The 12,639-nt window shown below is 39.0% G+C and overlaps 1 protein-coding gene across 1 annotated transcript; it reads right to left on the bottom strand.

Moving 5' to 3' along the window:
* Positions 1–1,877: 1,877 nt before the first annotated feature.
* Positions 1,878–10,998, bottom strand: LOC140240058 (alpha-tocopherol transfer protein-like). The gene is made up of 4 exons (XM_072319867.1): positions 10,638–10,998; positions 4,655–4,848; positions 2,424–2,534; positions 1,878–2,063 (listed from the first exon to the last, which is right to left on the bottom strand). The coding sequence occupies exons 1-4, from the start codon at positions 10,996–10,998 to the stop codon at positions 1,878–1,880; spliced, it is 852 nt and encodes a 283-aa protein (XP_072175968.1).
* Positions 10,999–12,639: the final 1,641 nt, after the last annotated feature.

Genomic DNA, 12,639 nt, shown 5'->3' with positions numbered 1-12,639 from the left:
GTCATTGCGCAAGATTTAGTAAACATTCCTTACGACATTAGATATTTTTGCAGGTAAAATCATTGATGACATGACTTTAAGCAGAGAAGCTAGTCGTTATATAAAAGAGATAAACTTAAATGAGAAAGCTTTAAAAGCTTAAACCATAACAGTGTCTTAAAGAAAACAAGATAAATTATGTTAAAATGGACATCGTGTGATCTTTATTTTTTTTCTACATGCAAGAAAATCGGCGGACACGAAATGGCTCACGCACATGTATGCGTCGAAGAGATGACCTGTAGTGTTTTGTTACCGTAGATAAAATGCTACCCGCTTATGCTTGAACCGTGTTCAACATCCTGCGCAGTGTATCGATGGATTGAAAAACAATACGCCTCCAACATGTGTCGTTAATACTTTTATTGTATAGGTACCACGGCAAAGACCAATACAAGTTGTCACGGGATATATTCACGCAGCTAACATCGCCGATATTCTACTCTGGAGGTAATGGATTGAAAACAAAACAAAACAAAACAATAAAAGTGGAAAAGAGGGCGTGTTGACAAATTTCAAATCTCTTGATTCACAGAGTTTAGCCAAAACCTCTATAAAAGTTGCCGTTAAAAGCTAAATGTCATTCATTGCTGTTGACAACAGATGAAAAGGTCTTGCCCTTGAAGAAATATCTGTCTCTATTGAAAAAAAAAAGAGCGTAACAAGGCGATTGTAGCGTGCTGTTATCTTGAAAGGTAAGACTAGCGAAACTGCTTTATCAACAGTGGGACACTGCGACATTTCTTTATACAGATTGGATTGATAGACTAAGCATTGATGTGGTTATACAAATGAAAAGAAAACATCTAGCAAAATTAGATGGTGGAGCTTGATATAAGAATATTAAAAGTTAACGAGTTAAGGTAAGGACTTAGAGAGGTTTAAGAAAAATATTCTTACCTTAACATTTCTGTTACTGACGGATATGGCTGTGATAATCAGAAAGGCATTATCAGGTCGAGTATTTTAAGGAAATGATGAGTATTTTAAGCAAACGAATGATGTCCGCAGCAAATTACAAGTCCGAAATACACTTAACAATAATTATTGTCTGTGGAGCACAGACCCACGCTTTCAAATTCGCGATGTCATACGTGCCAACCTTTTAACTACGAGATACTGAAAGCCCCATAAGACTTTGAAAAACCGGGTCTGCAAGAAAACCCGTATAGCAAATGGTTTCGGTTTGGAATGCGTTATCAACCTACAGAGTGGTATTATCTTCATCATACGTTGTGCTGTTTCATCTATAGTTTATACACCCATGACAAAGCGGAATGAGCACATGACGTAGCGCCTGCACTGGGTGACGAGAATACACTAGGGATGGTACAGTATTGGTGGAGATGAGAATTGGGCTTTTAACTTTTTTCGAGATACCAAGAAAACACTTATGATATAGTACACAGCATACCATTTTAAGAGGAATTCAAAGTTTATTTGATGAAAATCGGGTTTGGAATGACTGAAACAGCCAAAAACAAGGTAAAACAAAGCGATCGTACTAAAGTGTGGGTCCCACACTTTATTAGAATCGCTCTTTTTTGGATATCTCAGCCATTTCAAAACCAATTTTCATTAAATAAACGTTGAATTTCTCATAGAATTACATGCTCTTTCTTCTTTTATAAGAGGTTTCTCATTATCTCACCAAAAAATGTTAGAAACCTGGAATTAGGTCTCAACCAAAACTATACGATCCCTTTAAGAAATTACAAAACGGAATGAGCACAGGACCAATCCGGATAGCGCCTGCAGGTGTGACGAAAATCCGTAAAGGAAATTACGAAAGGGCTAGTTTCCCATTGCCACAATATGATACTCTAACGTATTTTCATCTATTTTTTCTTCTTCTTTTGTACTCCCTCGTCTGCCGCCGGCTGCCACTGCAAGTCTTTAGCGAGGAAGGCCTGTCGCCATGGTAACGTATCGTAATTTGTAAGGTCTCCTCCAAAGGTATCCGGGAGGATGGATGGAGGAATGAATTCGTGGAGCCCTTCTAGGTTCTGGCCGTGTAATCTTACCTGTTGAAAGAGGAGAAAGACACAGAACGTTGAATAATTGGGTGCACGTCACGAGTTCGACAGTCCACGAGTCATACAGCCCATGAGTTCGACATTAAGCAAACAAGGTCCACGAGACCGGCACACTAAACCACGTGAGAAATGTCGTATTGGTGGATCGTGTTTATTTTTATCATCGAACACGTGGGCCTTTTTCGCTTTAATAGTGTCGAACTCGTGGACTTTGTTTGCCTAGAGTCGAACTCATGGGCCTGCTTTGTTGCTGTTATTTGTGTGTATGTATGTCAATGTGTGTGTATTTGTGAGTATGTGTCTGTGTGTCTGTGTATGTGTCTGTGTGTGTCACAGCCAAGTACTCACCCGTTTTCTGATTTTTTCTTGCATGAATGGTTTGAGGATGGTAAAGGCGCCGTCGAACAAAAGAGGTTCGTTGACAAAGTGGACACCCTGTAGTCGAACTGGCACACAATTCTGGGCAGAAAAAAAAAATAGATACAGAAATGATTACACAGATAACACAGATTCGCTTACACTGTCGTATAAGCTCTAAACTACAACACGGGGTAAAATCCTAGGTGCAAAAATGTTTGTTCTTTTTTTTTTTCAGAGAGGAAAGAATTACAAGTGTTTGGTACCACTTGTATTAACTTCATACATGTTATGTTTTCCGATCTTAATAATGTTGAGATCTATATCAAGTGTTCCATCCATAGAATATCTTTTACGTAATTACAGTGTCTATACCACGAAGAACAGTCGTCACTCAAGTCGGATAGATCAGATTTTTTTCTTTTTCTTTTTTTTTTTACATGGAAGAAAATGTACTCCACATAATAAAATATGTTGGATGTAAATTGATATATAAAAACGAGACAAAATGATTAGATGAAAGAATGAATTAAATAAAACTGTGTCTTTTGGACTACTATGTGTTTCATGTGGTTTATCATGCGACCATGACGTCATTTTCGAAACATTTTCTATAATGTTTTATGGAATCAGACAGCTAGATGTTTTTCTCTATATTGTTATCGAATGAAGAAATCTACGTCCTCAAAATGCCTCGCAAGAGTACAAAGTATTTCAGCATTCATTGTTAATTCTAGCTGGGTGATGAATATTCATGAAGAAATTAAATACTCGGCTGACGTCTCATATCACACACAGGCAAGTAAAGAGTACGTATAAAGTGACATCACATGTCACGTGACCGAGACACCTTTTGAGAACAATATGGACCTTCGAACAACACGTTTAATGACTCAGTTCCGCTTACAGTTTAAATAGTCACATCTTCTTATCATGCGCCCAATGATTATCATCATATCATCTGGTTATCGATCTATCAACCACTGCAAAATGTCTACTTAATTTTCAAAATACATGTAGTTCTTTTTTAATTTCTTCATTTTAGTCGTGATATACGTGGACGACGGAGCTACAGCCGCAATGATAGACCAGTTATTCAGTAATTTGGGATGTTCATAATATCTTGCTTACCTGTTAGCCTAAGCATGTACATGTGCCGATTGATATGCATTTTTGTGTTGACATAACGCATGCATATCTGCTGCCGACCTTTGTACTAAACCTTTCCGTAATGATAACTACACAAGTCATCACCTTTGTGACGACCGGTGTAATGCAGTGATCGTTCGTGCAGACTATGACAAACCTATATCGTTAATGTTTAAAGCGATATAGGTCACACGATTGTACCACTATAGATACAAAATATTACGCGTTTCACTGTTTCCATTATGCATAGTCTATAATCATAAGCCAAGATCTGCGATGACAACTGCAATAATAATCGCGATAATAATTAAATATTAGGAAAGTAGGTCATATTGGCGAAATAATCTTAAAGGTTTAAAGAATTATAGATTTTTGGTGCATTCAATGCGTTTTCTTACATGATAGATAGTCGAAGGTCTATCGGAGACGTTTTTATATATACATATATATTTTTTTTTTTTGGGGGGGGGGGAGGGTTATATCTTGTATACATGTACTTTTAGTTTGTTGCGCATTTCCGTAATTCGCGTCTTTTTTGTGAATTATTACTGACATGTTAAAAAGCGGTGATGAAATTTATGAACACGTATGATGCACCACACAATCAAACAATATTCGCTTTGATGGAACACCTTATTAGAATGATTAAGATTAATTTGAATGTGTTTTTCTCCTTCATGCATGTGCGAGCATTTGTCCTTTCTCTTAACATTATTGTGGGTATCTCAACAGCATCTTTAAAGAGAAACTTACTCTCCTTAAAGTATGGGTTGCATAATAAATGCATGAATTTCTTTCAGCTTTTTGTTGTGGCTATCTGCAAGTTTTCCTTATACTGTAGGCCTATGTCACTAGTTTTGAAAAAAAAAAAGACAAGAGCATGATAACAATTCGATGACCCCTTCACTTTGTCTTTTCCGTGTCTTGAGCACGAAAGTTTAGCGAGGTTTTCCATTGCTTGAAGAAAAATATAAAGAATATTCGGCAAGTGATCTTGAGCAGTATTTCTGCAAATGCAGTAGCTCTTGTCTCAGCTTGAGTAGAAATTTCTAGCGGAACTACTTATACCGTACTTGGAAAATAGATGTCAGCTTCCGAGCGACGGACGGAGTGAGGGTTGCGATTTGCGAGATAGTGACGTTCTCGAGGTCGAAGAGCATGATGACGCCGTTAATTTGTGCAGCTTCGTCTTCTACCAACTGGTCGATGACCATGAAGAGGGCCAATGCGATGTCGGAGACAGGATAATTCCTGGGATCCCAGTTTCCTGGTAGAAAAGTTGCAATCATAGGATGGAAAAAAAAAAGTATAAGATTGTAATACCGTATTACATGTGTGCATGATAATGTAGGTCTATAATATGCTTATCGTTGGTTGATAAAGATAGTGGCGTTATAAGATTATGGGAACCTTATAACGCCCTTGTCTTATTAACTGAAACCGACGATATGCATATAAGTCCCCAATGAGAGTATTTTAGTACGTACGAATATAATGTTATATACAATCTACTAGTATACATGGAATGTACAAACTGACTTAGGAATAGCCGATCATCCAGTGCGGATTTTTCTTTTGGTCATTTTTTTTTTTGTAAGGACCATTTGTTTTCTTATCATTGCTAGCAATAAAAATGAAAATGTCTCCTCAAGGTGAATGTTCGAAAAATATTGTTTAGTCATGTGTAATAAAAGTGTAATAGTTATGTATTCATAACCGTTCGTTTGACAATTTTACAGTATTGTTTACAAGAATGCTATTTGATTATATTGCGTCGTGCCTTTGTTCAGAGTTCTTTTATGCTTCTAGATTCGGAGAGAGGAATAGTGGAAGAAATAAGAGCAGCAGGACTATGTGTTATGTCACCATGGTGACAGTAGAATTTCTTGGATTGTCCTTCTCCAAGACGAATACAAGCCGTATAATCTAGCTATAGAACTGCATGAGGTATAAAGGACAAAAATCCGGGCTTTCAATTGCGGTCTCGGTGTCGAACCCTATACTTATGTCCGATGCTGATATCCGTGGACCACAGGGTTAACCCACTTTCTTGACTCAGGTGAGTAAAATCGTATAATAGGCGTATGAAATAGCTGAAACGGTACTCGGGGGGGGGGGGGGCATTGCATGAAGTGTTTTGCCCGACAAGTTTGTCGAACAAATAACATTTGCCCTCAGCCAGTCAGATGCAAGGATTTCAGTAGCTTATAACAGTTTGTCAGTAAAATATCCGACCACAATGCTTCATGAAATGCCCCGCAGGAAGGAGGAGGAGACTCAAGAACATAATTATCATGCATAGTATGGAGAAGGGCCGTGGGGAGAGAAATGAGGGACCTAAACCACACCTGGGGGACACTACAGCGCCTGGCCATGGACAGAGTCGAATGGAGGACTTTTGTTGCTGCCCTACCTGCCTACCACGAGAATAATGGACACTAAGCATGGTAAGTGAAGTAGTCTGTAGCGCTGGGGTGCTGATTTCGGAGGGACCATCTGTGCACTAAATCAGTGTTATGACACTGAACAGGGTATTATTGGCAGTCGAGGCCATTTTATATCTTTTTTGGGGGGTTTTACTTTGGCATCATGGCATGGGTTACTTCTGTCCAATCATTGCGTATCATGTGTATGGCCTCATTATTGGGAAATCATAAGAGAAATTAAGAGAGAAATTGAGACAAACAGTGAAAGAAATAGAGAACGGAGGAGCAAAAGAGGATAGGACAATATTATTAAAGGTAGTAGAAGAGCATTTTTTTTCCAGCTGCACACTGAGAGAACCTTCGTGTCTGTCACAAGATTTCGCTTTGGGTACAATGAGTTTCTATACCCCTTTCGTCTCCTTCTATATTATCTGTGACGTGGTCAGCGTAACATTGCCACCATCCCGTGGCGGTGGCGGTGTCGTCGGTCGGACTTCGGTCAGCAGCAAACAAACAGTACGGATATGCAGAATAGGGCTTTGAGAAAACATATGATTTTTCTCAAGGACATACATTTAATGATTATAATTTATAGATAGCCCTCTCAAAACCAATGTCCTTGATTTAGAGATAACCACATTCGTTTGGTCTTCTGTCGCCCTTTCTTACTGTGTCTCTCTCCCGCCCTAGTTCCTTTCTATTACTCTGAGTTTTCTCTCTCTCTCTCTCTCTCTCTCTCTCTCTCTCTCTCTCTCTTTCACACACACACACACACACACACACACGCTTTGCTTCGGATCGGCAATGCCATGCAGCCATGTGAGTTGTGGTAGAAACACTAACGTATACGTAATAATGATAACACTGACGGAACTAACATCGAGACGAGAGACGAGGATACAGTGTAATACCATAGTGTAAAAATAACAGCCGTTATTGGATTATTTCCGTGCACAGAGCTTGCATTATATAACGGCTTTTCATCAGAGTAAAATGGGCCGCGAAGACCAACTTAAAGTGAATAACATGCCTACTTCGACAGACAGACAGACAGACAGGCAGACACACACACACACACACACACACACAAACAGACAGATGTAAATATTTTTTTCCTGTGCGTATATACAAACTGTATGCATTCAACGCTACAGTATGCATGAAAGAGAGAGGATTTATGACGATAATATTATTATTTGCACGTCACGAGTTTCAACACATAATCTGTTTACCTTATTCCAGCGAATGCCATATTGCTAATTCTTTTACGACCCTTATACATATTGGTCTTCCTTTTTCTTTTTCTTTTTTACTGCTTACACTGCATTATTGACAACAGCCATATTCTTATCTGCAGTGTGCGAGCCATAAATTGAGATGAGTTCATTATCTCACCGCGTGATATATTTGATCTCAAATTAGATCGCCACGACTTGCTCTTTCGCTGTTTGTGAGATTTGCTTACTGGTATTAAATGCCTGAACTCTCGACCGTCACCGATGTCTAGCATTCTCGAGTCACCAGGGGCAAAGGTACAACCCAATCTCGCCTGGTGTGTACCGTGGTAGTCATCAGTTGACACGATTGAAATGAACGCCACTCTCATACGTCCAATACTTCCTGTTACCGTATCCAATAAGCACCCGTTGTGTACTAAGACATCTTGAAACACACTATTGGTGTTTGTGGGGTCATATACCTCTCAGGGGAAAGAAATCCATATGATTACACTGTATGTGAATCATTCTTGAATCACAATAAACATACTATATTTTAAGAGCGGACAGAATGCACACAAAACCGCACAGACCTGCCATCGTCAACTTGTCGGCCGCGTGTTTGTTTTTCAATCAAACCATCTAAGCAAGAATCTATACAGGTCAAAACCACCTAAGCAAGAACCTGCAAGTCTAAAATCATTCTAGGAACAGTAATGCTTAATTACTTGCTTCCAAGTTTGAATAACCTTACGTGGACTAACTAAACTTTAGGCCTATTTTGATCACATATAACGATTTTTGATCTATTTGACCTGCCTGACAACCCACAACGTCTGATATTTGTGTGTATCTGCGCGAAACAGGTGCCGGTGTATTTTTATCATTATTACTTTTTTTTTTTTACATTTTCTAAAACCATGCGGAATATCAATTTTATATCCCGTTACTCTCTTAACCAGATTTTATGTCTTAGTAAATGAAATCTCTTCGGTTCCTGCTTGTTTGACTGGGTTCCATACGGGAAAGTCAGCACAGCAATGAAAACGACATTTCTCTTTAAACCTTTGGGTGCTGTGAGTGCCGATCGGCACAGAAAACTCCATAGCTTTATACACACTGTCCAAAGTAACTGACACAGAAAGGGTTAAAACGCTTTATCCCGGTCTGGGAATTAAAGGGAAGTTTCCCAAAATATACATGTGAGTTAAGTGAATACAGCGATAATGGTAGAACACGTCAGTAAAAGTTTGAGGAAAATTGGAAAATCAGTTCAAAAGTTATGATTTTTTTTTTTTAAAGTTCGGATGTGAAAGCTACAACAGCTTGTGATATTACTGCAAAACAAAGATATAAAGAGAGTTTCACAAAATTATATTTTAAATGAAAACTGCACATACCTTTGACCTGTTGTTGACATATATTAAGGATAATGCTATTCCTCCTGTTTTCTGAAAGAGGTAAGTGAATTCGTCTTTCATTATGATAGAAAGATGACATTATATGGAATTTTCTTTATATTTTTATTTTGTTGTTCTGCAGTAATAACAACAACTGTTGAAGTCTTCTCATCCAGCTGTGGCGGCACAGAAACTTTAGAAATTCATAACTTCTGAACGGATTGTCGAATTTCCCTCAAACTTCCACTGTCTTCTGCCAGTATTGCTCTATTCGCTCAATCCATATGCAGGGTCAATATTTGGGGAAACTCATGCTTTAAGCCAAAGCAAAGATCTCCCGTTATAGGGGTATTATCTCTGCCATTCTTTTTGCTCAAATTCATGAATTGTCTTCTAGTGGAGATGACGCCTGTCCGGTGATCAGGAGGTCGTATAGGTTCGAATCCTGCTGGAGTATGTACGCCCATGATTTTTTATCATGGCTTCTACTAAAAAACACTGATCAATTCAGTGCTTATTTACGTCGATGTAGGGCAATTTGTCAATCAGTTCCATTCTTTTTGCTTTCTATACTAGAAAATAAAACAAAAAAACCTCGAAGAAAGAACTCCAATGAAAATAAAAGTTATGCAATAACCAGCTTAATTCCTACCGGCCATCCATTCATAGGACTTAACAAGAAGGAACATGGTGACTGTCTATATGAACGTGGGAGGATTTGAATGGTTTTCGCTGAAAGTTAGCAATCCATTAAAGGTAGGGGATACCTTTTACAGACCTCCCAAAATGCAGCAAAACATTAAATATGAACCTCAGGGGACTTGTTTAGGCCACTGCTGAGAAATTTGGAAGTCAACAGTTATCTACAATTTGAATAATGCACAAAACTCAACTACTCAGTAGTACTGTGTGTCAGCCACACTTAATCCTTTTTGTTGCAGTCTTCTGTATCTTTTATCTATAAACACAAATCTAAAAGTATAAAAGTATAAAAGTAATAACATATAGAGTGTGTGGCAAGAATGTATATAGAAATGTTTGTAAGTTTTGATGAACTTTCTTCACAAATGTGTACACGATGGACACACATGCAGTGCATGGGTCTGCAAAGGTAGCCTAGTAATGTACTGGAATTTACGGTGAGCCCCGAAAAAAATTCAATTCAAAATCTAACGGTCATTAAAATGTACTTAATGTTACCTTCCACTTTCAATACTTTATGGGAGTTTCTAAAATGATACTCTCTTCAACATACCACTGTATTCATACAACTCTTCATTTAAGGCATGCAAATGGGATTCCCTACCTTTAAAGCATTACCAGAAGGTCACAGAGCACTATTAGACAACGCCCATATTTGGATAATTGAGGCCACACGAGAAAGCGGAGTCACATGGAGAGATCTAGATGACAATTACAATCAGGATGACTTTTTGTTTCATTTATTTTCATCTTCACTGAGAAATGTTTTATCTCATGACCTAATTCAAATTGATGCATTTTGTTTTTATATCTCAAAATAATGTGAATTGATTTGGGGAAACTGAACACAATTTTAGGAGATGATCGTGACTGTTTTTTTTCTTTGACTTCTTCATTTCTTTCTCCATTATATTCACGTTATGAAAAGTAAGGCCGAAGGCAGACGTCTTCGCAATCTAGATTGAAATGTGAGTTGACGAGCATTAAACTTTAATGACAGTACGAAATGAGGAATTTCCTTGAATGTTATATGATTTGTTCATGAATGTGTTGGTTTCTCACATGCCTTTCAATGGTAGGTCTAGGCTGTATTGTTCCATTTAGGCTTGAGAAGCACAGCTCATACATTAGGTCACGTACATTACATGTTTTGAACGGCAAGGAGGCGTCGTACACCGATATTTACGTACTTCTCTCACACAGAAGGCCCTAGCCATATTTGCTTCTTGTTCGGTAAAGCAAACATATCGTTACATAATCTCCCCCGGCGCCAGCGGCTCACCGTCATTGACTCCTGTCTGTAATTCTTACCTGGCCTCATTGCCACTATATGCCTGCCTTCCTCGTCCGTGGAATCCAGAACGAAGGGGAACCCATCATCCAGCACGTGTTTGATTCTCGTCGGGTGGTACTTCTCGAAGAACTCAGGGTGCTTCACGTGCAGTTCGTAGTACTTGACGATCGTCTTGTACGCGCGGTCCTCGTCGAACTTCTTGGCGCGCAGAAAGCGGATGAGGAATTGCGAGTCGGTGTTGAACACAATGCTTTTCTTCTCTTCCATGCGGCGCCGAAGATTGGCCAGCGCCTCCTCCCTCCGCTCTGGCGTCTCCCCCAACTCCAGCTCAGCCTTCTTCCGCAGATTATCGCTCAATGTCCAAGTATAAGACGCCATATTTAAAGATGCCCAATTCTGGCGGTCGAGAGAGTTGGGTCCTCTCTTCCCGTCCTCGCCTTTTCGACAAAATCCTCAGGACAGAAATCAGCCACTTGCCAGCGCCATAACGAATAAACAAAATAAAACGGACGCGAAGTTAGACGTAAACTCTGAAGATCTGGTTAAGACAAAGAAGAATCCCACCACCCGCCTGCTTCTATGTGCAGCTCTGAATTGCTGGCCTATCTCTAGCAATAATATTTAGTGTGCCAAGCATTGCACGCCTGTTGAAAGGGAACCCCCACAAACGCACGCCTAGTTTTGCCGCTGGTATCAAACTGGCACCTATAATGATTAACGTGAATGTGATGTCGACGGTGCAAAGCGACTGCCGGTTCACGGATTGTTTAAAGTCCAAAGAATCGTTCGTTATCACGCATATAATTAAAGGGCAGAAATGCTCGACGCGAGAAACAAGATTAGAATAAAGTGATCTAGGGATTGAGAGGCAGAGAGAAAGAGGAAAAAGAAGAGGAGGAGGAGGAGGAGGAGAAAGAGGAGAGTGACAAGGCAGAAATCGAGGAAGGGGGGCGTAAGACAGGGGACACAAGAGGGGCAGATTGGAACGTGACGTGGAAGACACCACTCAAAACAAAAGGAGGACAGAAATAGAATCCTCTTCATCTTAAGATAGACAGAGACTAATGTTTACTTTTCTTCTCCCCTTTCCGTACCTCCTTCCCCCTCCCCTTCTATCTCCCTCTCCCTATCTATCGAATCTATCTGTCTATCTATCTATCTATCTATCTATCTATCTATCTATCTATCTTTCTATCTATCAACAATCAATCAATCAATCTATATATCTATCTATCTTTCTATCTATCAATCTATATATCTATATTATCAATCAATCAATCTATCTATCTATACTGTATATCTATCAACAATTAATCAATCAATCTATCTATCTTTCTACCTCTATTTATTTATTTATTTATCTATCTATCTATCTTTCTATCTATCTATCTATCTATCTATCTATCTATCTATCTATCTATATATCTATATATCAATCAATCAATCTACCTATCTATCTTTCTACCTCTATCTATCCGTCCATCTGTCAATCAATTTATCTATCTCTCGAAAGGGGAAGCTAGAAGAATCAACGTGATGTTTCACCTCCATATACCACAGGAAGCATCTAACCATTCTCTCCCCAACTCCTCGTTTTCATTCCCTTTGACAGATGCAAAGGAACTGTTCTAATAGTTTGCTCCTCCACTTTCTATCAATGACCAAAGTTAATTTCTGACGAAGACATAATATTATGTCCATGATACGCACAAGGGGCATGTTACGAACACGGCAAGCATTTATTTTTTTTTTTCCGGGAAGATCCCCCTTTTTTCCTTTTTTTTTTTAAAAAACTTGGTGGCAATGATTTGCAAATAAGATCCACTGCTAATAACCCGGTTGACCCGATGATGAAACCATGGTGCGCCCGGCGGTTGTGTTTGCTCTGTGGCTGTTTAGATATCAAATAAGTGTGGCGAGGTGTCACTCAAAGTGATATGTGAAATCATTACGAAATGAAAGAAAAAGATATGGCGATAGCATCACAGATTTGCTCATATTTCCTTTGACGGCTTGATG

Source organism: Diadema setosum, chromosome 16 (genome assembly GCF_964275005.1).
Source record: "Diadema setosum chromosome 16, eeDiaSeto1, whole genome shotgun sequence".
In the NCBI taxonomy this organism is placed as follows: Eukaryota; Metazoa; Echinodermata; class Echinoidea; order Diadematoida; family Diadematidae; genus Diadema; species Diadema setosum.
This window is presented reverse-complemented; position numbering and strand designations above follow the sequence as displayed.